At 36.8% G+C, this 26179-nt stretch overlaps 1 protein-coding gene across 4 annotated transcripts in view; it reads left to right on the forward strand.

The window, feature by feature from the left end:
- Positions 1-26179, forward strand: part of LRBA (LPS responsive beige-like anchor protein) — a 414027-nt gene that overhangs the window by 29170 nt on the left and 358678 nt on the right. For all 4 annotated transcript variants that reach the window (XM_074588815.1, XM_074588817.1, XM_074588816.1 and 1 more), the window contains exons 3-10: positions 16285-16516; positions 16634-16734; positions 18927-19022; positions 22327-22448; positions 22552-22678; positions 23939-24058; positions 24354-24500; positions 25349-25546. In XM_074588815.1, coding sequence (XP_074444916.1) covers positions 16285-16516; positions 16634-16734; positions 18927-19022; positions 22327-22448; positions 22552-22678; positions 23939-24058; positions 24354-24500; positions 25349-25546 — 1143 coding nt within the window. The remainder of the gene's footprint in view (positions 1-16284; positions 16517-16633; positions 16735-18926; positions 19023-22326; positions 22449-22551; positions 22679-23938; positions 24059-24353; positions 24501-25348; positions 25547-26179) is intronic.

Consider the following 26179-nt stretch of genomic DNA (forward strand, 5'->3'; position numbering starts at 1 on the left):
TGGTGTAGAAGTTTTAAATTTAAGAACAAAACTGAAGACATGAAGTCTTAAGTTTGTGAGAATGTAAATACCTCATTTTCACTTTCTATTTATTGTACATTAAAATAACTGCTATACACTGAAAAAATTGCTGAATGACCTGTGTGGGTTTTGCTTTACACTAAGAACTGCTTTTTTCCATGATTCAAACATTTGAAAAAAACCAATGCATACAATATGTTGTAGTTGAGATTAAAAGTAGGTTTTGGAGTAAACAGTCCCGTGCTGTTCGCCAGTTGTAAAACAGTGTTATCCTAGTTACAACAAATGATTATTCTTTTCTTAATCAACTATTTAAAAACAATTATTACCTTGCAAAAAGTAACTGATTTTTGAAGGCAGTATCCTGAAATTTAATATTTTATTACTCCTTGGAATGGCAGCTAACTTGCTGTTCCATCACTGTGCCTGTACTCAGCTGACAGCATTAATTATCTCTTTTTTTTGAGAAGCAGAAAAGGCATCTGACCTATGTGTTTGACTTCAAGCCTGTTTAGTTTTTGGAGAGATCAAGTTAAGCAGGTGTAGAATAAGTGATTGGGGATCTTTCGCTACCAATTAAATAATGTTTTTCATCAGTTTAAAATGTAAAAAAACTCAAATGGCAGAATTTTCTGACTGTTCAGAGTACGTGATGTTAGGAGACATAAGTGACTGACTTTTAAGAAATATGTGAAGTAGGAGTGAGCGTGCTTTTTGTTAGAGTCCACTGTAAAATATTTTCATGCTATAACAAATAAATTAATAATATAATAAATTATATAATTATATAGTAAATAAATTATATAATAAATAAATAATCATAGAGGAAAACAAACATGAGTATAAAGAAAAGAGGTTCATGGTGGTAGTATCAGTTTTTCACGTATTACATCCTGATTATGTTGTCTATATAAATTAAACTGACTCTTTTTTTAGGAAACCTGTTTAAAGACCTTGTAGTTTTCCCTTGAGTTTCACACTTCAAATGGTGTGTAAATGAATAAGGTTCATGTTTGCTTCTTTGAATTTATTTTCTACAATCTGTATTCCTGCCTGCTCGTACAGCACTATTTTTTATCAGTATATTTAAAAAAGGAAAAGAAAGTCTCTGTGGGTTTGACCACATATGATACTTCACTAATACTTCTTTGATAGCTCCTTTCATTTATCTTATTTGCAGTTATCAAACTAATACTGTGTTGAGACACAATGAAAGTTGTAAGATAGACATTATTAAAAGAATAAGAAGGACTAGATAATGAAATGCACTAACTTTATATTGGCAATAGAATTTTGAAATATAATGGCACATACACTTTCTGCTTAAAGTTTTAGAGGAATTTGGATATGGAATGAAGCTTCTTACCGTTATTGGGGTGGGGGGAGAACATTACATAGAATTTGATAATTCCCCCTTTTTAAATCTTTGCAGTACAAAGTGAGTATTTTTTCAGTTACTCAGGTTGCTGTTGAATTACAGGTTAGCTGCATAAATAGGAGCTTGAGCTGATCACTTGTATGGAAGAACTATCTCAGGTAGCAGAGCTGGGGAGCTGTACTCTTACTTGAGTTTATTTTGTGTGCGAAATTTCTCAAGTCTAATGTAGGCTGGTTTTTAACCATTTTAAACCAGACTTACTTTATTAAAAAAGTGCTTTTGGTAACGCCTCCCTACAACAGGGTATTTTGTAGCTTGAAAAAAGATTGCTTGCTTGCAATAGTTGATTTCTGCCATACCTATTTTAACTTTTTTTTTTAGTAGTAGAGATGAGACTGTGGACTGTTCCACTTTTTGTAGTATAGAAATTAAGATTTAAATATGCAACAGCCTCTTATGAGTTATTTTCACCATTTCACTTCAGGATTTTCTAATGAAGTGAGCCATTGATGAATTGACTTTTCTGACAAAAAGAAGTGTTTCTGTTTAGAAAAAAAACACGTGATGACAATCTGATAGGGTTACCACTGTGATCAAATACTTCTGTGATTTTTGTGCCAGCTTATCTGAGGGATCACTAGTGACTTAAAAGCATAGAAAGCTTTGCGGTTCTTCTTTTGCAGAGCTTTTCGTTCCTTTCTGTGAGAGGCTGAGCCCAGGCAAAGCTGCAGCTCTGAACTCTGACTTTCAGAGTAGCTGGTTGGCCTGGGAATTTGGAAGTCCTGAGGATTGCAGTTTCAGTGCACGCGTTGCAGCTCTTTCACAACTGAAGAGTCTGAGAGCTGTGGAGTCCTCAGGTGTCTCCTGGGTAATATGGCAGGAAACCAGGGACAAGTTCATAATTCAGTCAATGCTGAGCGGCAGAAAATGTGGCAATGATGGTCTCAATTGCAGTTAACAATATTCTTTCCCTCCCTGTAATTGGTTTTTCCAAAGTGGTGGGAAAAGATTGCGGAATTGTAAGTTTCAGGAAACTTCTTTTTTGCGCTTGTCTTGGCTTTGGGAAGAATTTTCTGAGTTCCAAAACTGCAACAGAAATAGTACTGATCAAATGACTTTTTTTTTTTTTTAACATCCTTTTTCTGTGCAGAAACAGCAGAGTGAGAAAACTGCAAATACTGTGAGCTGTATACTGTGTGGCAAAATTAAGGCGAGTAGAGAAACGTACTTTCAGTTGAATGGATGTGTGGTGTAAAAGAAACTATTGGTTATGGATATGCCTTACACAGAAATGTGCACACTATAACAAGTCTGGAGTTTCGGAGCAGTGCCACATGTCTTAATCTTTGACAGAAAAACCCCAACAGTAAAGCTCAGTGTATGGATAAAACTGGTATAACTTTAATGGTAATTTAATCTCATGAAGTAGCAGCTACCACTTTCAAGTTGTCTTTCTACTTGGAAAAGTATGGTGAGCTGTGCAGAAGAGTAGGTGTGTACACCCCAGTGTTTTTGCTAGGGCAGAGAGTAGTTAGTGCTCTTTTGGCTTTGTTCTTCCAAGTTACACTGGAACAAAAGGTAGTGTGTAGACTGATTGAAAGGAAAAGGAAACTTTTAAGATTAAAGGCTTTTGTTCTGTAGTGGGATTTTCTTCTTTTTTCCTTTTTTTTTTTTTTTAAACACCCCCCCCCTTCCCAAAGGCACATGTAGTTATGAATTTCAAGGCATTCTGATGTTTGCAGTGAGATAGTGGAGATGCTCATGCCAGTCTTTGGCTTCACACCTAAGAGACCACATTTTATACTTTTACCAGGTTGCTGTCTTGAAACCAGTTTCTTGTTTCATGATTTTATGGTAATTACTTTTTCTGTTGTTGTACTGGGAAATGTTTTGCTTATAAGTAAATATTTACATGTGTGGAAGGCCACAGGAAATATTGTTACGAAGAGCTTTGATTTGATAAACATTGAAGAATGCATCTGTGATTCTTCGTAGTGCTGAATTTGCTTGCCAAAACTTTATTTCTAGAGATAATGTGCCAGTAGAAGGAAAGAAAATGAAATAGCTCCTCTGTTAGAGGCTTCGCTGAACCTCCAGGCTTAGAATTTAAATCAAAATGGCTTACTTATGGGCTGAAGATGATTTTCTATTTGTTTGTTTAGATGAATAATATTGAAGTCCTCTATAATTTCCAAAGGGTTTTTTATTTATAAATTCTAAAGTTACCCCTGCAGTCCCAGAATCCATGACTGTGATAGATGTTACATGTTTTATTTGAAACTTATTTTAGTAAAAATATATAATTTTTATAGGAGGGACAGATTTCAAGAAACTAGGAAGATGCTTACTTGTCCTTTTATTATTGTGAGGTTTTACTGCTTGTAGAATTTGAAGGAAATTATGTAGGACTACAGTGGCTGTTAACACTAAAGAAAAAGGGGAAAATAATTTGGATATGGAATGAAATAGAAGATTTTGCTAAAAAGATTATACTGTTTTTTTTGTTTTGATGGCATTAACCTCTCCTTTTATAATGATACTTTCTTTGTGTTCAAGTTGAGTAGCTTTTCATAGCAGCAGATGTTCTTTCCTTCACTGTCTCACTGAAGCAAGATTTATTGTTTAGTTAATCACACTTTTCACAGAGAGGAGTAGTCTAAGAAACACCGTTTCACATACTCCTACATTATTTGGATGTAGCCTTTTTCAGGTTATGTGTATTATCACTCATGGATAATAATTTAGCTTTGGTTCACAGGTTTGTCTGTGGGGAAGGTGTTTAAGCATCCTTCTAAATTCTTAAATCCTTATGAGTGTAGTAATTCCAGAACAAGCCTTTTTTGCCTTAGATGTCTGAATGGATGACGTGCCAGTATTGAATAGGGAATGTTGAGAACTCTATTAGTGCTTTTTTTTTTTTTGAATTTTTGATGAATCTGTTCAATTTGGTCATTAAAAAATATTTTTAAAGTTAAAAATATCGGAGGCCAAGCCTTAGCAAACGCTAGCTTTACTGGCTACATGCTTCCTTCAACCTGTAATTCAAAACCCTTTTGTCTAACAGTTGTTGCTCTCCTCCAAGTCTAAACTGCAGTCTGTCACAGGGGAGTGGGAGGGTCTTGCCAGGTTTTCTGAGGAATGCCTGGCAGTCGCCGTTGGTAGAATTTGATTACAAAATTAAAAAAAAAAAATAAAAAATCAAAAAATCAAAAATCAAACAGCACACAGTTTACAATTGTATTAATTGAGGATGTTTTTGTCTTTTTAGGTCTAACTTCCATTGCAGCTCTGGTCAACAGTTTAAATGAGCTTGGTCATAACATAATCCCCCTCTATGCACACGGCGCGTTGCACAAGGAATTCGCACGCTGGCCGGCGTAGGAGGTGGCTCTCCCAGGGGAAACTGTGGTGTGAGCTGGATGGGTAGAGCTGCTTAACTAAATGTTAAGATGTCGAGTAGCTAAGCCAGAATCATGTTCTTTTCTATGGAAGTGGAAAAAGCCAAGGGGTAAGAGAGTTGTCATACGGGGTGATCAAGAGAACAACTGGAATTTATTAGGAGAAGCACTGACGGGGAGAAGAGTGGGGGCGTTATAAACAGGAGGGTATATTTGTAGGCAGTAGTGATGACACGTGCAACACTGGTAGTCTTTCTCTTATTTGTTTTTTCGTAGTTTGTTTGTTTGGTTTTTTTTTTTCCTCTCCTTTGCTGTTGTAACTATTCCTTGGAAACAATTTCCATTCAGTCATTGCCTATAAGCTGAGAAAAGACGGAGACAAATCAAGGTGGGGTAGAGCCTTAGAGTAATAGTAGTAGCTTCTGTACTAGGGGGGCAAAAACCCCCAACCAGACAGAAAACAGTGTTGTGGCAAATCATGTGAGCAGGGGGGGGAAGCTTTAAAAATGTTTTTGCAAACATAAAAATGTAAGACACTTGTAACAAACATTAAGTGGCAAGAGTCACATTTCTGTCCTTGCTTTCAGTATTGCTTTGTGGGAATTGGAGGCTTTACTGATGCATCTGTTCTCACAAAGGCATCTTTTTCTTCTGGTGTAGAAATTGTCAGTTTAGCAATGTCAGTCTTGCTGTTCTAAAAGCCCGGGTGGATGGAGGTCATCCTTACACAGTTGTGACTCTAGTGAGTTTGATGGCTGCCTTCGCTCTTGCCCCCGGGAGCAATATGGATATGCTGGCTGGACTTCTTGTGTGTGGTTGTGGCTTAGGTCAAAAGGGGAACTGAGCACCAGCGCTGGTAGTGGGTCTTTGAGCTCAGTCAATTGTTACTGATTTGCTGTTTGGTAAGAAAATGAATCTCTCAATCCTTTTGATAGACCACTTGAGTCTTGTGCTTTCCTTCAAGATACTTACTGTTTCAATAGACTTAATACACTGACTTACAGTAATATATTTTTTTTAAACAATGTAGTGACATATTCGGAGGGGAGTGAGGTGTGGAATCTGAAGACAAAAAAACCCCACAGTCATTTCTTGGTAAGAATAAATGAAAGGTCGTTGTTTATTCTAGGCACCCTTCTGTTCTAGCCGGGTACATCTGCATGGTTCTCCCATGTTGATCACAGCTACAGAAAATTAAAAAAATGGCAACAGGGAAAGCTGAGTGTTACGTTTCCTGTAGCATGTCATTTAGTATTTTTTACATCCAAACCCTTAACCGTCTCTGCGTTAGCTGTGGCAGCGATCTCTGCCAATTCTGAGAAGGCAAGTGTGGTGTTTTCCAGCTGTTCTGGATCAAGGTGGTGTCAGAAATGACAGAAACAGATGTGCTCATTCTTGGTTTCTGTTGGAATTTGTAACCCGGTGCCTTTAGTTGTGCTGAAATTCTCTGTAGTTAATCTGCTGAGCTATGAAATGTGATGGCAGTTGAGGAGCTGGCACACGTTTGCTTCTAGCATGTGCTGTATGAGGGCTGTGACTTTCAGTAGGAGAGGAAATGCTTAACGCTATGGTTGCTAAATCTGATAAAACCTGCCAGAGCTTTATAAGTAAACTGATTACTCAATTCACCTTGTATTCTTTCTTGGCTTTTTGAGCTTCATTTTATTCCTCTTGTGAGGTTATTCTTTGCTGTTCTTACACAATTCCATGTTTGGAGCGTGTTCTGTTTTGTTCCTCTTCTGTGATTTCCTTTGTTCCTTTTGCCTTTCTCCCTTAGTTGTAGCTGTTATCCCCTAGTCCCTAGGAGCTGGCAAAACAGTTTCAAACATGTTTCCTAGAATAAACTCATAACCTTGTTTTACTCCTAGAATTCCGTTTTTACACAGTTTTTAAATAACGTGCTCTGCAATTATTACAAAGTGGGTATCCAGTTTAAGTCAAGAGTTACAAAGTTATGTGAAGGATTGCTTCTATAAGACTTGCAGGATACAAACGTCAGATTCTGTAAAGAGTGGTGGCTTCCTTCCCTCCTGCCCCCGATCTACTGTAAAATACCAGACAGATGCATTGTTTCTGTAGAAAAAAATTGGTATATATTGTCTGTTCTCTAGCATCTCGGGAAGTGGTCTTTAAACCTTTCTGGTGGCACACCCCGTCAGTAAAAAAAAAAATTTGAGCGTGGGCCCCCAGTAAATCTATGACTATTAATCTATAAATTATATACACGTACCACTGTATTTGTATATTATGTACATCATAAACCATTCAAAAATAGAAATAAAAAAAGTGAGATAAAGATAAAATAAAAACTATTCTAATTTTTGCATTTTATTTAGTATTGATCCAAAAAATATTTTCTTTCTGCAGCCCAGAGGATTGTCTTGCACAACCTCTGGGATGCATGTACCTCACTTTGGATGCACTAAGAGACTTTTTGAGAATTATTTACTTCACATTTTTTCTAGTTTTTCTAGCTTAGGAAGCTGCAATTTCAGAAGGTCAAATATAATATATTATTGTACATTAGTAACCTGTTGTAAGTATATGTACTTTTTTTCAGAAGTATTTCTGTTCAGTATATGTGGTATATATAAGAATAATTGTGTAATTTTTGTACTTCTTTATAATTTGAAGGTGTTTACTACACCTGTGGTGTCCTTATTAAATTGAAATAAATGCAATAATTAATCGAGTCATTAGTAAAACAAAATATTTAAAGGAAGCATCTTAAAATGGTTTCTTATTGAATTGTTATACTGTCTTTGCACGCCAGTTTGAAGGAAAACGTATATCTTTGCTAATCTTTTACATTTAAGTAATTAAAAAAGAAAAAAAAGCTAGCTGATAGTTTTTCAGATGCTGAATACTAAGTAGGTTAGGAAGAGTAATTTAATGTCAAGAAAGCCTGGGCAAATTGTTTTAGGTAAGTGTTATTTTTAGGAGTATCCAAATGTATTATTAGTCGTGAAATTCTTTTGTTTTGCTAGTCATTGCAAGAGAAGACTTTGTTCTCCAGCAGTGGGAGTCAATCTGCTTTGCTCGTTTTAATCTACTTGTCTGACTTCTGTGTGGGCCCCTATTTTTAAGTCTGTGTAAACTTACAGTTATATTTGCTCAGGCGTGGTGTCAGTGTTGGATCGTTGGGTTTTCTTTTTTTCTGATTTGGCCTATGGGCAGAATGAATTTGCTTCTGCCTGCGGCACACAGTGTGAATGTCCTGACTGATGGAGGTAGGCGCAAGGAGGGCATTCTCTGTAAAGTCAACCTGACTGTATGGTTTGTTCCCCGCTCTTGGACTCATTGTGTATTCATATGATATTAAAAGTGTTATCCTTTGGGCTCTTCCTTGTGGGGAAGGATTAAGACAGGACACAAGGCAGACCGGCGTAGCTTAGGTCTGGTTAGTCTGTTTCTCTCAGCCTGTAGCAGATTGTTTTTGTTTGCTGATGGGTGAAATTTCCAGACTCGACAAAAAGTTATGTGCTTGATGAAGTTACACGTGTCTGGATCCTGAAAAATATCTATTTTTAATATTCTTGTAAATTTAAATAAAAATGTTAGATAACTTTTAGAAGGGTAGCTAGGGAGGTAAGTGCCGGGATGATAAAATGGACAGTATGGCACAGTGCTTTGCTATGTGTATTTCATGTATTTGAGTTTAAATTCAGAGTAATGTAACTCGAGCTGACTTTCTACTGGCTGTCATAAAATGACAGATTTCTGATTTTTAAAATGTCAGACCCATAAATCATTAGTTTGCTAAGATTGCACTAGCAAGCTATTAAAGAACATGGCAGTATTTACTGTAGATAAATGCAAATTTTAAAAGGTTCTCTGTATCGTGGTTTAAATGATTTATTTGCTTTCAATGCACATATGAATCTGATGTGATGTAAAGATTTAGGATATTTCATTTCCTGTATGGAGCTACAAATTTGCATATTATTAAACCATCTCTTGGAGTCATATCTTTCTAGTGTGTCTTAAATGGTATCACAGGTTAAGGTACACTGCAAAAAATTAATTTAAACAAAAGCATAATTTAATGCTATTAATATGGATATTGGGAAGATACAAATTTCAGCTGGATTTAGATATAATCTAGGTCTGTGTTAATATCTGTTGAGGTGTATAATGTAAGCCAAACCCAGAAAACTGCTAGGTTTTGTAAATACGCCTTTTGCCACTATTTGGAGTGTGTTGAAATTTTGTCTTGAAATGGTTTGATCTGCAAAAAACTCAATTTGGTAGGCCTTTATTTCCTCAGGGATTTGAAATAGAGCTTATAGTTGCGTGGCCTCCTCAGGAGCAAAGGGCCTCCATGCTCAGTGTCGTGCTTTGGACAAAAGCTGGTAGAGAATCAGTTTTGTACCGTCTCCTGTTTTCTTCTGTGAACTCATCCAGTGTTCTGCAGGTTTGCTGGCTGTAGCCACTGGTTGGTCTGTGTCAGAGTGTGGTTCTCTGGGCGCCTAGCACTTGTGTTTTGTGTCGTCTTCTTGGCAAGCCACCTTCTTGTGTCAGCTCTCCTGCCTCTTGATGGGTCAGTAAAGATTGGGAGGAGGGTAAAATTCCTAGTGTTGGACTTGCCTATGTCTTTCATTTTTGGAATCTGTTGTTGAATTTCCAGAAGGGAAGACAGAAGCACAGCGCACGATGGTATGGAGTGCTGTAGCTGTTTTGAGTTTGAGCGTGGTATTTGTTTTTAATTTGAACTGTTTGTACTGAGATAATTTTTTGAATAGATACCAAACTGATGTAAATAAAGGTAGGATTTTTGTCCTTTTTTTTTTTGGTTAATTTTTGTAGGGTAGAATTTAACTTTGCTAATCATTTTGCTTAAAACTGCAGTTGTTCCCTTTACAAGATAGAGATTGAATTTCATTTTAATTTTTTGTTACATACTTTTAAAAAAAATTTCTGAAAGATTATTCTAAAATAGATTAAAAGCCAAAGTGTATACAATTTGAAATTCTTAGTGCAGTTGCCCCTGCCCCTGTGTTTAAAAACATTGCGTAGAGCTAATTCTTCCTTATGTTGCTCTGCTTGGACTCCAAACCAAACTAATTCTTAGTGAACTAATTTGACATAAAAAAGCTTGCAAGCAGAGTGGAAATGCTAGATCATTAGCTAGGGCAAATACAGTATCATTGATTACAGCATAATTATTTTTTAAAACGGGGGTGGGGGTGGGTTTATCCGTTCTGTTGAGAAGGAGAAACCCATAAGTAAATGTTAGCACCATAAGGTTGCTTCAGATGCATCGTACCTACCTGGACAAGAATTTTGCTTTTTTACATTTGTTCTTTTGGCTGAGAGAGTCATTTTAATGTATACATAGACATAGCTCAGTGCCTTTTTAAAGAAGAGTTTTAAGGAACTATGTTACATCTCAGATTAACTGGATAGGAGATACTTGCTACTCTTTCCTGTGTAAATTGGGTAAATTCTGTGCCTTCTGTAGTTAGCAATTGTGAAGCTGAAGAAGCTCCGGTTTTATGTAGACTAATACTTAAATATAAACTTTTCTGCTAATTTGAAATCTTATCCAGTCTTATTTCCTGAAGATACAGCTTTCTTCTTCGTTGTGACAGAGTATGAGGTATAAGCTGCTGATATAAAGCTGTCTTGGAGAGGAAGAGAATTATACCACGCTGAGACACCGTATTAAAAACGTGTAATGCTGGGCTAACAGTTTCAAATACAACATTAGGTGGCAGTAGTAGACTCTTAACACCTTGTGGGTGCTTGTTAAATTTACTTTTAGGCAGTTTTCCAAACGAGAGACAGACTTAAAAGACACTTTATTTTATTACAGAGCATTCATGTTACATCACTATGAAGGGAAGCAATGGGAATGATTTTTCCTGAATGATCCAGCTTTTATCATAGTTAAAACAGTATTGAGCAGTATCATATGGAATCATCAGGGTTAAAGGGGGTGCAATGTTGTTGTGCAAAACCACTATTGATACAACTGGCTTAAAATAGACCTTTCTTATTTGCCAGCTAAATGACAGTGTAGGCTTTCTTAGGAACTTGTCAACAGGAGGAAAAGCAGCTAATTAAGAAGAATATATACTTTTAAAAATGTTTCTATTTTACCATCCTTTTTCCCTTAGAAAGCAGAAGAGATAAGTACTACATAGTATTTTAATTTTTTTTTGTAATTTAACTGTTGGGTGGTGTTGGATGGGGGGAAACTGGTGACTTCAGGCTGAAATATCAGGAGGAAAAGTTTGTGGGTTTCTGCTCAAGAAATACCTGTTTGCTCTTTGTCTGATTGTTTTAGGGTTTTCTGGGTTGGGTTGTTTTTGTGGGTTGGTTGGTGGTTTTTTTGGGTTTTTTTGGTTTTTTTAAAAGATGGAAGAGAGCAAATGCAAAGTTAGAGCAAGGTTAAAGAGGATGCTTACAGAAGAGGCTGGAATAGAATCTTTCCGTTTTGAAAGCGTCACCGGTTGCTTGCATATTCATGGTCTCACATCACTTTAAACTTTGAGCTATTGCTAAGGTAGCAAATGGCTTTAAATCATCTGCATCTTGCTGGAAGGTTATGACCTTGCCTTTCATCAGTGGGTCTTCCCACAGTTCTTTGTCTAGTTTTTCTGGTTGCATTATGGTTGATATAGTGGCAATATATTGAAGAAAAAAAAAGGTTGACATCCAGGGTTTTTCGGTCCCTTCCTTGACTCCCTATAACCTTTCTGGGCCTGAGCCCTGTTTGTCATGATTTCGCTGACTTGACATTCATGCTAATGTCACTATTTGATATACTTATCCAAACTATTGACAGGCTTTCCTACCAAATCTCTTCTTAGGACTCGTATTTTAGTATGTTCTCACCTCCAAGTGTTGTGTTAGTGATAGAAAAGACTGCATGGAAAAGTGGGGGGTGAGGGACAGAGAATGGATTGCTGCAAATTAGTACATACGAGTTATTCTTTTTCCCCACCTCTTTCTTATTCTGATCTGTAGAGGCCTTTCCAAATAAGAACCATGTTTTTATGCCTCCCAGGATATGTACCAGGGTTTTGACTTTTTCTGTTTATTTTGTGCCGTCAGAAGATTTGACTGGCATGGGATCACTCATGATCCTACGAGATCCCTGCCCTAGAGAGATTTTAGTTCTTATACTAGTCTTTGGCATCTACTTTTGATGATCAATGCATTTGTTTTGAGTTCTTGAATAAGTGAAAGGGGATGGAGTCCAGGGTTATTACTTTGGTGTAAGATAAGAGTAAATGTAGGCAAAGAATATTGTTTATTGTTACTCAGAAGAATAATGGCTAAAATGAATCCATCTTTTTTGTGTTTGTGTCCTCCAGAAGCAGCATTCAGATTTCATCATCAAAGGATGAAAAACGTGGGGGTGTTTTTTTTTGGTTGGTTACTTGTCTGTTTTTTTTAGCCTTGGATCAACTGACCTGGTGTAAAACTGCATTAAGAACAGGACCATTTTGGATAACAGAGCTATTCTGTCAACAGAGGTAAAATGTAGGGTGTGTATCGAACCTTTAATTGTTGAAATGGCAACTGGTTTAGCTTCAGCAGATTTTTCTTGATGCTTATCTTGTGCAAGTACCTTACTCTTATGAATAGAAGATTTTGGGCAGTTATCAGCTTTGTACGCACAGCTTTGCAGGTTCTTCTTAAGCATAAACTTTTAAAATTTTACTGAGATAGAATTGGCCTATTTGACTGCATTTTTTTTTTTTTTTTCATGAGATAGGCATTTTCCATTGTATAGGCATTGTCCATACTTGTTTTGGACATACTAAAGAAACAATTCTGAGTTTACAAAATCAACATCTGGAGGAAAAGAGAGGTCCCAGTTTGCTTGCTTAATAGTTCTTTCATCCTAGCTTTAGGGAACAAAACAAGTACGTTTTTCTTGATATGTGGGTTGTCTCGTAATGAGAAGGATAAGAAAGCTGTGTAGAAGGGAAGCCTCTTTTGGAGATTCGAGCTAAAACTGTGGAGATCCATCCCTGTGGTTCTCCCAGGTATAACCAGTTTGTCTTTTCAGGAGCAATGCTGATTGTGGTCCTTGACTTGGCTTCTTTTTTTTCTGTTACAGTTCATTAAAATACTTTTCCTGACATTTTCTTACAAGCTTTTGAAATATTTCGTATCTGCCACTGGGAGAAATTACTTTAAATTAGATTAATGATCTAGATCATGATCTCTCGGGAAAGTGGAGCTTGGCTGTGTTTATTCTGAGCTATTTTCTGCATACTGTAGTTTACTACTTGCTCACCCAAAGAGTCCGCCATCTCTTTTATATCTTGGATCACTTCTCCATTTTATGTTAGGTGAAAGTTGCATTGCAAAGAGAGGTTTCATCTGTTTAAATTGGCTTTTTGTTTCTATTTAGAAGTGATGTACTGCTATTTTATACTTTAAATTAGTGCTATTATGTTGGCTTCTCAATGGTTTGGTTCTCTAAGGGGGGAAAAAAAATAATCACACTCTCTGAGTGTGTAGTTAAAAATTGCTGTAAAGAATTCTCCCTGTTCTCAATCAGCTAAATGTAGAAACACTTTACAAAAAAGCTTGAGCTATTGGTTTAGTTTATATATTTTTTGAAGGTAAATATAACTGGCAAAATGTAAAATTTGTGAGGATGTATTTGAATACTTTGAATACTGCACTTTGAAACCATTCCTGTAAGCTTATACTTACATGCTGAAGAAAGAAAACGTTATGCCACCCTGTAGGTTGCTATAAAGATTGTTTATGCAGCTCAGCATAGGACTTAAAATACGTTGAATTGGAGAATTTTGAAAAATGTACTGTGCGACATAGGAGACCAAATCATGCTAAAGTGCAAGGAAAGACTATACATCAGTTCAAAGGCTACATTATTCAAAAAAATACAACCATAAAAAAGGTAATAAGATTACATTCTCACACTTCATGGCTAGTAAGGTGCATTAAGCTGCTCAGATATTCATAACTTACTGTGACATTTGGGAAGATTACATTTTGCTGTGCACAGCCATTACTGCAGCTCAGATAATAACTAGCCAATGCATGGACCCGGATTATGATCCCTGTCATTGGAAACAAATTTGTGTTTTGAAGGTTGATCAGTTTCAAATCACCATTAGAAAGGGTTAATATGAAATACTGTGGGGTGTGTGTGTGCTTATGTGTATCTAATGGGTATGCATACATATAGTACATCAACTGCACTGTGCCTTTGGTATATTGCTTTCTCTGTCAGCTTTTTTTGTCCTCACTTCCCTGAAGGAAATGTTAAAATGGTAATTATTTCTACCATAGCATATTATTTCTAGAATGTACTTGCTGAAATGCTTATGTTTGCAGATTAGATTGGAAACCTAATTTGACAGCTTCCTGGATGGGTGGTTACTGATAATAGTGTATCTAGCCAAAAATGAAAGATTGGTGGTGTAGACTATAGGGTGAAGGTAAGGTCATCTCTAGTTGCCGTATATGGTTTTGGTGTGATAATTGATGGTTGGCTGATAGTTAAAACCAAATGTGTAAAGAGTTGAATTTCTTGTTAAAAATTAGCAGGTGTTTTGTTGCTAGAATATAACCTTCAGCTATTCTGTCTGTATACGGAATGCGGTGTTTTCTTTATCTCTTAACTTGATGGTGAGAAAGAGAGTGGCTTCTTGAGGAATAATACCTCAGTTTTGTAGATGACGATAAATTTAGTGTAAATAAAGAGTAACATTGGTTATGTATTTTACGTTTTCAGATGTTTTGTTCAGGGTTCTTTTTTAAGGGGGGCGGTTTGTACTTTCTTCTTTGCATTTGTTTTGTGATAATTCTGCGTTAATCCATTCTGCTCGGTGTTCTCCCTTGAATTCTACCTTTACAGAGCTTTCTTGAGGTAGGCCTCTGCTCCGTCTTATGGAAGGGGAAAACTGAGGCTTGGAGAATGATAATAACTTGATAGATTTGTTTGAGTTGACAGCGTGAGTTGATATAGAGAAGCTGGGAATATAATTCAAGTCTCCCCATTCAGTTCCTGCGTTTTCCCTAGATATCAAGGAAGCATCTGATAGTAAATTGCATAATTATTTTTCATGACCAAGAGGGGAGAAAATGGAAAAGTGTAAATTACTGTTTAGAAATTGTTGCCATGCGACATTGTCTATTCTGTCATAAAAGCAGTAACTTTCTCTGCTTCTTGTGGTGTTTGGCATTACTGATTTATGCCCAGAAGACCAAAGATTGCTTCTTCAAAGTGACAAGATTTAGACACTTGAGGAAAACGTATGATAATTTCAGTAGTTAATGAAGAGCGTATATTCTGTTCTGTTGGGCAAGTTTATCTTCAGATCCTGACTAGCCGAGAGAAGCTGTCGCAGCTAATACGGAAGCAAGTTAGTATATATATTTTGGGGCAGTTTTGACTTGGTATGACTTCAGCAAGTGACAGTACCGAAGCTGGTAACGGTCAAAGCCCTTGAAAGGAACACCATGTAGGACAGAAACAATGTCTTTTATTAGACAATCTTGTAGAAGTGACAACAAGCTGAAGTACTTCTTGTGAGTTCATTTTGATCATTTGAGTCAATGCTATCTGACTTGCCATTTTGGTATATAATGGGTATTTTGGCAAGCATAGTAAGCGTGGAGTTTAATACAGTTCTAAAGTCTAAGAGAAGTTTAAAAAGTGGAGGGTGGGGAACTGGGGTAGAGGAGTTAGGTTAGTACAATCCATCTTGCCTTCAACTGTAATTTTTATTTATTGAGTACACAAGTGAGAATGAAGTAGGTTATTTTCTTCCCTCCCTCCACCTCCTTGGCATGTGCATAAGTGGTTAGTTACTCAGTCTTATGTTGAAACAAAGCCTGCATCTAGGAGACCTGAAATATTACAGGAATTAAATGCCTTAGCCAAAGCACAGTCAAAGGCTTCAAACTTCTCGTTCATGCAAATGTAGCAAGCCTTTGCTTCCTTTTAGTACCTTGGCTACTAATGAAACTGGCAGTTAATACTTAACCAGCTTTATTCAGCATCTCAGGAATGATTCTAGAAGTGGCAATATTTCTGATGTGCATCACCTCCTTTTGGCTAGAATTGCCCTCTTGTTTGAGGCGTGTTAAGCACATGTGAAGGAAGGCTTTTAGGGCCATTCCAGGCCATTTAAAGTATCTTAGATGGCTCGCCTCTCGCCTGTTTTGGAACACTCCCTTGGTCTCTTCACTTTTCAGCTGTGTGGGGCAGGTCAAGACATCTGTATCTTCAACTATCCAAATATTCATCTGCACCAATTGTTTGGTAGTAGGTGACACCTTAGGAGCACCTTTATTGAAGTTACTCTATACAACTTGAAACGGAGGAAGAATAAGACTTGGTGTATTGGTATTGGTCTCATTATTGCTTTTTAGTTTACGTCTTTGATAGCTTGCTTCTTGCAGAATGAATAACTTTAAACATGGAATGATACTTCGATACAGCTGTCTTAAGGGTTTTGTTTTTTTTTTTTTTAATCTTTTGTCTGCAAGCTTGTTGGGGGCCAATTTGACTTGGAAATGAACTTTATCATCCAAGAAGTAGAGGGTATCACCTGCATGGTAGAGTTGCTGGACAAGTGTGATGTCACCTGCCAGGCTGAGGTGTGGAGCATGTTTACAGCAATCTTGAAGAAAAGTATACGCAATCTACACGCATGCACAGAAGTGGGCCTTGTTGAACAAGTGCTCAAGAGGATTGATAGAGCTGACAACATGATTGCAGGTACAGTTTCACCCAGCGTATGACTCAAAATCCCATGGAAACATTGGTTAATTAAGTGATAGAAATTTGACATTGCATTTTATTAAACGTTTATATTGCTGTTCTTTTCCTTTTCAGATCTCTTAGTGGATATGCTGGGCGTGTTGGCTAGCTATAACCTGACAGTTCGAGAGCTAAAGTTATTCTTCAGCAAGCTTCAAGGAGAAAAAGGGAGATGGGTAAAAGAAAACACAAAACTCAAACCATTTTTGTAGTGTTGCTTATAGTTTTCCTAACGTTTACAAGTTAAAAGGCTGTTTGATAACCTTTATAATAAAGGTACCAAGAAATACAGAATACTTTCTGGTATTATATCAACGAATCTTTTCATTGATATAATACGAACTTTAAGCAGTTAAAATACAGAGAGTAGAATAGTGCTGAAATTAAATTTCCTCTTGGATCTGTGGACTGGATTGGTCTTTTTGAACACCTGGGAATAATATGGTGAATCTAAGCAAGTGTTTTTATGCACATGTTTTTATTTTTGTGATTCCAGGTATGTGAAATTGCAGGGAAAAGGATTAAAATTTTTTAGAAGACAAAAGAGAGAAATGAATAAAATAATCTACATAGGGAGTTCAATTTTTCATGTTGTGCTTCTTTGCCTGAAGATTGAAAAAAATCTATCTAGTGAGGGAAGTGAGAATTTGTGGCAGAAATTGAAATGAAGGAAATAAACTCCAGCTGAAAAATTGTATCATGTTTTCTCCTGTTCCTGTGTGAACTAGAAAAGGAGAACAGCGTCTCCATTTACTCTTGAGAACTTCCTTCCCTAAAGCAAAAATATTATGCATGTTGTAGAGGCCACCAGATAAAGTTTTCTTTAACACAAAATTGTTATTTTGCAGGAATTGGGAACTATTTTAACAGTTGTTTTACCTGCTTTGAATTTTAATTCGGCTCCTGTTATCTCTAAATACTCTGCCTGGTGTAGAGAAGAGGTAGTGCAGTGTCTCTGTCAACTTCAAATAATTTAAAAAAATGTATTCGATATAAAAGCCAGTGTGCACAAATAATATAGCAAATCTTTGAAATAAATAACTTTGGAGATGTTAACTTGCACAAACAAAAATGCTCTAAACTCAATAGAGGGTTTAAACTTAATAATTGAACATACAGAGTATATTTAACCATAGATGAATTAAAGTTGTCTCTGTAACATTAACTTTTTCATTTCCTGTCTCTCTGCTATTTGCATTTAATTTCCTTTCTTTATTAAAGGCTAAATATAGAGGAAAGGAAGAGAAAAATGCCACAGTTGTATTGCTAAGGAGTTGCATGACTCTATAAATCTTAAAATCAGCAGTGCTGTAAAGATACAAAGTATTTGGCTACAATACAAATTACCTAGTTGAATTCCGTAGTGCTGGAGACATCTAAGCAGTTCTCAGTGTTTTCTCCTCAATTTTAATTCAAATTCATGGAGCACTGTTTATATGACTACAGTTGTGGTACATTTGAAATACCAATACGCAACGCTTAGTTTTCAGAGGGTGTCTGCTTACAAGAGGGGAGAAAGGGGGAAAGTGTAAAATCATGGTTTAAATCATAGTTTAAAAATAGATCTACTGTAAAGTTATGAAGTGGTAAAAGAAGACGCACAAAATTGTGCTGTCACTGTGACCTGTATTTGCTGTGCTTCTGTTGTGAGCTCATATACTTGATTTGGAGTTTATAGTTGCTGAGTATTACAACAAAATCACAGCAGAATTAGGGTGGTGGTGGGGAAGTGTTAAGTATTCACACTAACTGAGCAGTCAGTTTTGGTGCTCCAAACTGCCCTTGAGACTTGAATCTTTCTCTGTAGACTTACATGAAGGGATATATGTAACCAAGACACTAATGTAGTATATGACTAGTATATGATGAAAATAGTCCTGTCTGCTGGTATTCCCATCTCCCTTGTTGCTGGCACAGGTTTCACGCAGCCACAATCCAAGACTTCTTTAACTGAAAATTGATTTGCATTTGTTTTTCCTAAGTTAGTTTCCAGCTGGATCAGTTAGTTTTCTTTATCTCACTGCAAATCCACACAAACAGTAGTGCTGACGGGAATGAATGGATAGAGGGAGGAACTAATATTCAGAGTCAGTTTAGTTTATGCTGGTTGAAGGTGGCTCTGGCCTTTGTGTCCTTATTTTAGTTATCCAATTAATTGTACTGCAGCGCACCTACTGCATGTTGTGTGAAGGTATCCATGACTCTTTGTTAATGTTGTTTATTGAAAGTGCTAAATGTCTTAGCAGAGTATTACTCAACCATGTGCAAAGCTTTAAAATGTGTCAAAATTCATTTTTTGTGTGTATAGTCTTTTCTTTCTTATAGGTGTGTTTTATTTATTTACAAATGTAATAATTCTCTTTGTCAGCCACCACATGCTGGGAAGTTATTGTCTGTGTTAAAACACATGCCTCAGAAGTATGGACCTGATGCCTTCTTCAACTTTCCAGGAAAAAGTGCTGCAGTACGTAGATATTTTAAGTCTCTTGTTTGTTCATTTGTTGTTCTATTACAGCCGTTGGTTATTTTCATTTGTGGTGTTCTTCTGTCTCATCTGTCATTGTCGTAGACCTAGAGTTTTAACCAAATTTTTTTCTCTGCCTGACACCTACATCCTGCCTAAATAGATCGTGCTTATAATAAATGTGCATTATCACTCTAGAAGGACAAATACTATTACAAAAAAAAATCAATATACATGAGGCTTTTTTTTTGGTTTATAGGTGGTTGGTTTTTTGTTTGTGTGTTTGTTTTTTGTTTTTTTTTTTTTTTTTTTACACTGGTTCAGTTAAATCTTGTTGGAAGGAGAACGGAAGGAGGATCTACCTGCTTTTCACTCCCATGTTTCTGTGGAAATGGAGTTTGTGTTAGTATCCAGTGTGTGTTAGAGTGGCTTTGTGGTGGCGTGACATTGGCTGGACACCAGGTGCCCACCAGGCCACTCTATCACTCCCCTCCTCAGCTGGACAGGGGAGAGAAAATACAATACAAGACTTATGGGTGGAGATAAGGACAGGGAGATCGCCCACCAATTACCATCAAAAGCCAAACAGACTTGACTTCGGGAAATTAATTTAATTTATTACCAATCAAATCAGAGTAGGGTAATGAGAAATAAAAACAAATCTTAAAACACCTTTCCCCAATGCCTCCCTTCTTCCTGGGCTGAACTCCACTCCCAATTTCTCTGCGTCCTGCCACCGAGCGGCACAGGGGGATGGCGGATGAGGCTTGCAGTCAATTCATCACACGTTCTCTTTGCTGCTCCTTCCTCCTCACGCTCTTCCCCTGCTCCAGCAGGGGTGGGGTCCCTCCCATGGGAGACAGTCCTCCATGAACTTCAAAGCTGGTCCTTCCCACAGACTGCAGTTCTTCATTAACTGCTCCAGCGTGGGTCCCTTCCATGGGGTGCAGTCCTTCACGAACAGACTGCTCCAGTGTGGGTCTCCCACAGGGTCTCAAGTCGTGCCAGGAGCCTGCTCCAGCATGGGCTTTCCATGGGGTCACAGCCTCCTTCGAGTGCATCCTCCTGCTCTGGCGTAGGGTCCTCCATGGGCTGCAGGTGGATCTCTGCTCCACCGTTAACCTCCATGGGCTGCAGGGGGACAGCCTGCCTCCCCGTGGTCTTCACCGCAGGCTGCAGGGCAATCTGTGCTCTGGTTCCTGGAACTCTTCCTCCTCCTCGACTGACTTTGGTGTCTGCAGAGTTGTTCTCTCACATATTCTCACTCCTCTCATCCGTCTGCTGTGCTGTTGTGCAGCATTTCCTTTTCCCCTCACCTTCTTAAATATGTTATCATGGAGGCACTATCACCATTGCTGATTGGCTCAGCTTTGGCCAGCGGTGGGTCCACCTTGGAGCTAGCTATCTTGGATGTGGGGGAAATTTCTGGCATCTTCTCACAAGAAGCAGCCCCTGTAGTCCCTCCGCTACCAAAGCCTTGCTGTGCCAACCCAATACAGCCTTACATCTAGAAACCTTTACTAGTGAAACCGCAGAAGGTGTCAAACTAGAAGTGACTGTACTTGCACCATTTGTTAGTTCTTTCAGTGATCAGATGATGTGAATAGCATATATTGCTTATAAGAATTCTCTGAGAAGACAGGGATCCTAGACGCGTGTAGGCTGAATAATACTGAAAGAGGATTGAATTTAACACTGATTAGTCTTTTTCTAATTGTTCGGGTGACTGATACATTTTTAAGTTACGTCGTGTTCACTTGAAAAAGAATTTGAAACTAAACAAGTAGTTGGAAAATGCTGTTCAGAATCTTCTGTAGGAGTTTTTAAGTATATCAACACTTTTGCTCCTAAAATTGTAGGATGAAATAGTTTGTTCAAAATTTCATGCTTAATTGAGAATAAGATTTGAATAAGATTTATCAGATGACTCTTTCCAGTTTTCTTCGCATAAACCCCATTACCTTTCTGCCTTGGTGGCTTGAGATTAAATTTCACCCACTTGATGACATAATGAATTTTTTTGGAATGAAAACTTGAGAATGAAAAATGCAGACTGGTAGAAAAATGCTTCTGTAATTATATGTTTATCATATGCAACAGAGTTTGGCAATAGACAGACGTGCTTTTGTTCCTTTTGGCTATCCGTGTACTGTTTTTTGTATTTAACTTCTAGTAACTGTGTTGAATGCTTGAACTGTATGTGATATTGGGGTGCCTCAGTAACCCTAATGTGAATATTCTCATATATTTTCAATTAAGAAGTCTTAGAAATTAAGTGTTTAATATAATTACCCCAAGATCCGTTATGAGTTAAACCAAATGACAGTGCCACCAATTCCTGAAAGTTGGGCTCAAAGACATGCAGACTGATTAGTTAGCTGCTATAGAGAAGGATTTATAGCGTTTTGTTTGGACAGGGCGAGCTGAATGGAGCGTGGGATCATAATAAGGAGTCTGGCGACACTCAAGTTCTTTGATGTTTTTTGTTCATTGGTATTGATCATCTGAACAGCATCTTTGATCAGAGGTTATGGCAGTCTTAGTTGAGCTGCGTATTGCAAATATGTGGAGCAAAACAGGGGAAAGTTAATAGTAATGTTAAAAAACAGCCCAACCAAACAAAAAACCCCACACAATAAAACCCAACCGTTTGAAATAAATGGCCCCACCACACGGTTTATAGCTTAAGAGATTTTGAGCTAACATAAACACAGTGTTTGATATGAAGATTTAGGCTGGTGGGGATTGCATTACCTTTCTTTTAAGGAAGTTTCTATGTCTGTCATATTCTAACTGGAAGACATGAATTTCAAGAGAGAAAAGAATCTGTTAAGTGAAATGTATATGATTTTCTTTTTGTGGCCAGCTTTGTTTCATAATTAGTTATTTTCCTGAATACCAACATTATGTGGAAATAAGTTTGTAAGTCTGATTATTTTATCAGGTTACCACAAAACAAAATCAAATTAAATATGTATTTTGAGGAGCTTTTGTACTGTAAGGCTTCCACTAAAGCATTTAATTTTTGAAGTGTAAAGTACTAATAGTAATCTTCATTGAGATATAAAGACCGGTTTTTAAATACTTAGTCTAATTAAGTATTTTAACAATGGAGTACAAAAAGCACGTAAGTTAGGCCAGTTTTTTTTTTAGTATAGAGAAATTGTACGCGTTTGTAGTGTATGTGTTTGTAGTGTGTATATACTGTATACCAGTATGCATTTGTAGTGCGTCTCTTAAGCTGTGTACTCTTACTATTGTGAATGTTGATCTTTCTACGTGAGTAACTTTTTGCTTTCTTTAGGCTATTGCCTTACCTCCTATAGCCAAGTGGCCGTACCAGAATGGGTTTACTTTCCATACTTGGCTAAGAATGGATCCGGTAAATAATATAAATGTGGATAAGGATAAGCCTTACTTATATTGGTGAGTATTATGTAAAACCGTATTTCTGATGTTTACTTTCTATTAATTGTTCAATGATTTCTGCTTCCAAGTGTGTATGTGCTGATTTTGTTTTAATTTTTAGTTTTCGAACAAACAAAGGACTTGGTTATTCTGCTCATTTTGTTGGAGGCTGCTTGGTTGTAACGTCCATAAAATCAAAGGGAAAGGGTTTCCAGCATTGCGTAAAATTTGATTTCAAGCCACAAAAGGTGAGTAAAAATAATAAAATCTTTCAAACAGGTTTCATGAATTTAAAAATGTAGCCTAGGGAGAATGTTGTAGCTATTGATTAGCCTCATCTTTCTGTTATAAGAACAGTTGCTCTGGAACAAGCAAAACAAATTTATATTCTGATTTTTTATTTCTTTTTAATTTTACTTATGAAAAGTGTAAGAAAGATCTAGAAAATGCAGTTTACCAGAAGTTTTATCAATTTGTGAGACTTGTGTGAGTTCTCAGAGAACTCAAGCTACATATACACAGCTTGAACGTTACAAGGTTTGTGATTTTTTTTTTTTTTTTCCTTCTCTGTTTATACTGTGTTTTCTCCCACCTTCAGACATTCTTGTCTCCTTTTCCTAAAGGGTTTTGCTAAGGCTTCCCTTTATGTCATTACTTACTCGATGTGGGCAAATGCAGTGTTATTTTAAGAAATCATGGTTACTAACCCATGTTTTGTTTTCCTAATCAAGCTAGGACCATTAATAGGAGTTTGGTCTTCTTACAAGTGGGAGAACAACAGATTAATTGTTGAATGAATGTTATACTTTATGTTCATTCAGGTTGTCCAGAAAATAGTCTCCTTGCATTTGGTGCTTTATGTATCTTTTTAAATGTAAGAAATAAAATATGAGTTGATTATATTATTGATATTCAAGGCTTGCTTGCCTATTAAGTAGTATTATGCTAAGTTGAAAATGTTTCCTTTTCAATTAGATATTCTGCTAATGTTTCTGGAGCAACTGGTGTAAACATTTTGTGGGAGAACAGGCCTCCTCAGGAATTTCTTATCAGTAATCCCTTGCTGTAAATATGGATTCTGTTTGTGATAATTTGACGTGCACAGCCTTTGAAAGTCTTTAGTCTGGAGCCATCCTTGCTCTTTGGAATGACAACATTTGCAGTATTCAATCATGCTAAGAGTAACCCAAGCTAAAACTTATTTACACAGTGGTTTCACTGTAAATTTGGTTTAACGTTGCCATGAAGATTTTTTGAGTTCTATGGCATAAATATCTTTTAAGCTTCTGAGTCTGCTTTTTGTGGGGAAAAATGCCATATTATCCTTTGACATAGCTATGCAAGAAAACTCAGCAATGACTTAATTTTTTCCACTTTAAATAAATCCTTCAATCTTAATTTAATTTAATTCACATAAGTAGTTGAATTTGTTCTACTATGCTCAACTTTAATGCTTAAGCTATTTTGAGTGTCTATAGAATTTTATCAATTGTTTTCTTATCATTTAGTGGTATATGGTTACTATAGTGCACATCTATAACCGCTGGAAGAATAGTGAACTTCGATGTTATGTGAATGGGGAACTGGCATCTTATGGAGAAATAACATGGTTTGTCAACACCAGTGATGTAAGTAATCCTTGCATGCTAATATCTACGGTTGATCATCTTGGTTGATTAAATAGATATCCTTTGCCATTTTGTTAATAAACCCTGCATTTTATGCATTTTTAAAAAATATTGAAATAAAAATAATAGAGGAGTAGATTCTGCTTTTATACAGAACCTAAGATTTGTTTCTGCTGAGACCTTCAAATGCTTGTTTATGTAAAAATAATACTCCCTAACAATATGTATATTCTTTGCATAATTTGCTTGTGTAGCATAGGTTAAACCCTGTTACTGCATTCTGTTTCATTTTCAGACGTTTGACAAATGTTTCCTGGGTTCTTCGGAAACAGCAGATGCCAACCGAGTGTTTTGTGGGCAAATGACATCTGTTTACCTTTTTAGCGAGGCTCTCAATGCTGCTCAGATCTTTGCCATTTACCAGCTTGGTTTGGGATATAAGGTATCTTAGAATTTACTGTAAAATTTAGTTCTGATAAGGCTCTTTATGGTAGGTGTTCAGAATGTTGCCACACCTCTGTGTCGTTCTAAAAACATTCTTACTGTGTAATCTTTTTGTTAAACTCTTCCATGTTTCTTCTGTAAGCCTATGTATCATCTCACAAACTACAAGTAAGCATTAATTGAATTTTTTAATTTCTTACAAAAAACAAATTTGTGTTCCTGTTTACTTCTCAAAATTTCTGTGTTGGTGGCTGGGAGAGGGAAAACACCACTGTTATCTTGGCTAGGTTCACTTTTTCATTGAGGCTGAAAACTTTAGATCAAATATGGTGTATTTGTTTTAGAAATGTAGCCTTATAGTTGATTGTGCTAGTCATTTTCTTTAATGTGTGAAGTTAGTGCTGAGGATTAGTTTTGTTGCAGTGATTTATTATTTGTTTTGTCATAGCCTGAGGGGCACTAATTGAAGATTGTTATTCCCTAGCAGCTGTACAAACATACGCTAAAAAAGATTGTTCCTATTCTATCTGCTCCTCAATTATTAGTTCCTTCTGAGTGAACATTGCTGACTGCCATTCTGTTTCCCAGCTAATGTGTTTCTTTTGCATTACCCACATTTTGTCACCATCATTCTTGAGGGGTCAAAAAAAAATTCTGCAGTTCTAAGTCTGTCAAATTGAGTTTGAGTCAATGTTCTTATGAGACCCCTTCTTTCTGAAATATTGCTGGTTTGAAGAAGCAATGTTTTATTAATTTTTTGGCAATAGTTGTGTTCCAAACCATACTATCAATGTGTATAATCTATTTTTTTTTTTTTTTCTTCCTCAACCCTGCTCCCCAATCCAGGGAACCTTCAAATTCAAGGCGGAAAGTGATCTCTTCCTTGATGAACATCACAAATTATTGCTATATGATGGCAAGCTGTCCAGTGCTATTGCTTTTATGTACAATCCAAGGGCTACAGATGCACAGCTGTGTCTAGAGTCATCCCCTAAGGATAACCCTTCTATTTTTGTTCATTCACCACACGCCCTCATGCTGCAGGTATTTCAATATCTTCATAGATTTGGAGGGTAAAAATGATTTCTGCTTGAAAACCAAAAAATACAGTTTTAGAGGGATCTGGAAGAGATAGGGAACTGCTGATAGATTGGGGTTTTTGGATTGTCTCTGCTGCTACCTCTCCTGTTTCTTGAATTAATGTGGATGCAAGAATCGTAAGAAAGAAGCTTATTTTATCATAGTTGCAACCTAAACGTCAGGATTACAAAGACTGTGTTAGCATTTCAAAAAAATCCTTCTTCCTCATTTCTGAGATATGTTCACTCGCCTACAGATATTATGTACCTCCTGTCTTTTGCCCTGTTGGTATCATACCCATTCTTCCCTATGCTTTGAACACCTTAATTTTTTAATTTGACAGAAGCTTTTCCTGTGTTGCGTTCTAGAGTTTCTCTGTTACTAAAGACTCGTTTTAGAGTTTGCAAGCCACCTCCTCCTTCATCTGAGGATCTACTGTAGACTCTATTTAAAGCAGTAGGTCAGCCAGACTGGGCATTTAATGTGGCTGTGGCAGCCAGTTTGTACTTCTTGCTGTTTCTTTTTATTTGATAATAATAATAATACAAATTTTAGATTGAAGAAATTTCAAACTATTTCTAACAAACTTTTTAACAG

This window comes from Larus michahellis, chromosome 5 (genome assembly GCF_964199755.1).
Source record: "Larus michahellis chromosome 5, bLarMic1.1, whole genome shotgun sequence".
NCBI classification, from domain to species: domain Eukaryota; kingdom Metazoa; phylum Chordata; class Aves; order Charadriiformes; family Laridae; genus Larus; species Larus michahellis.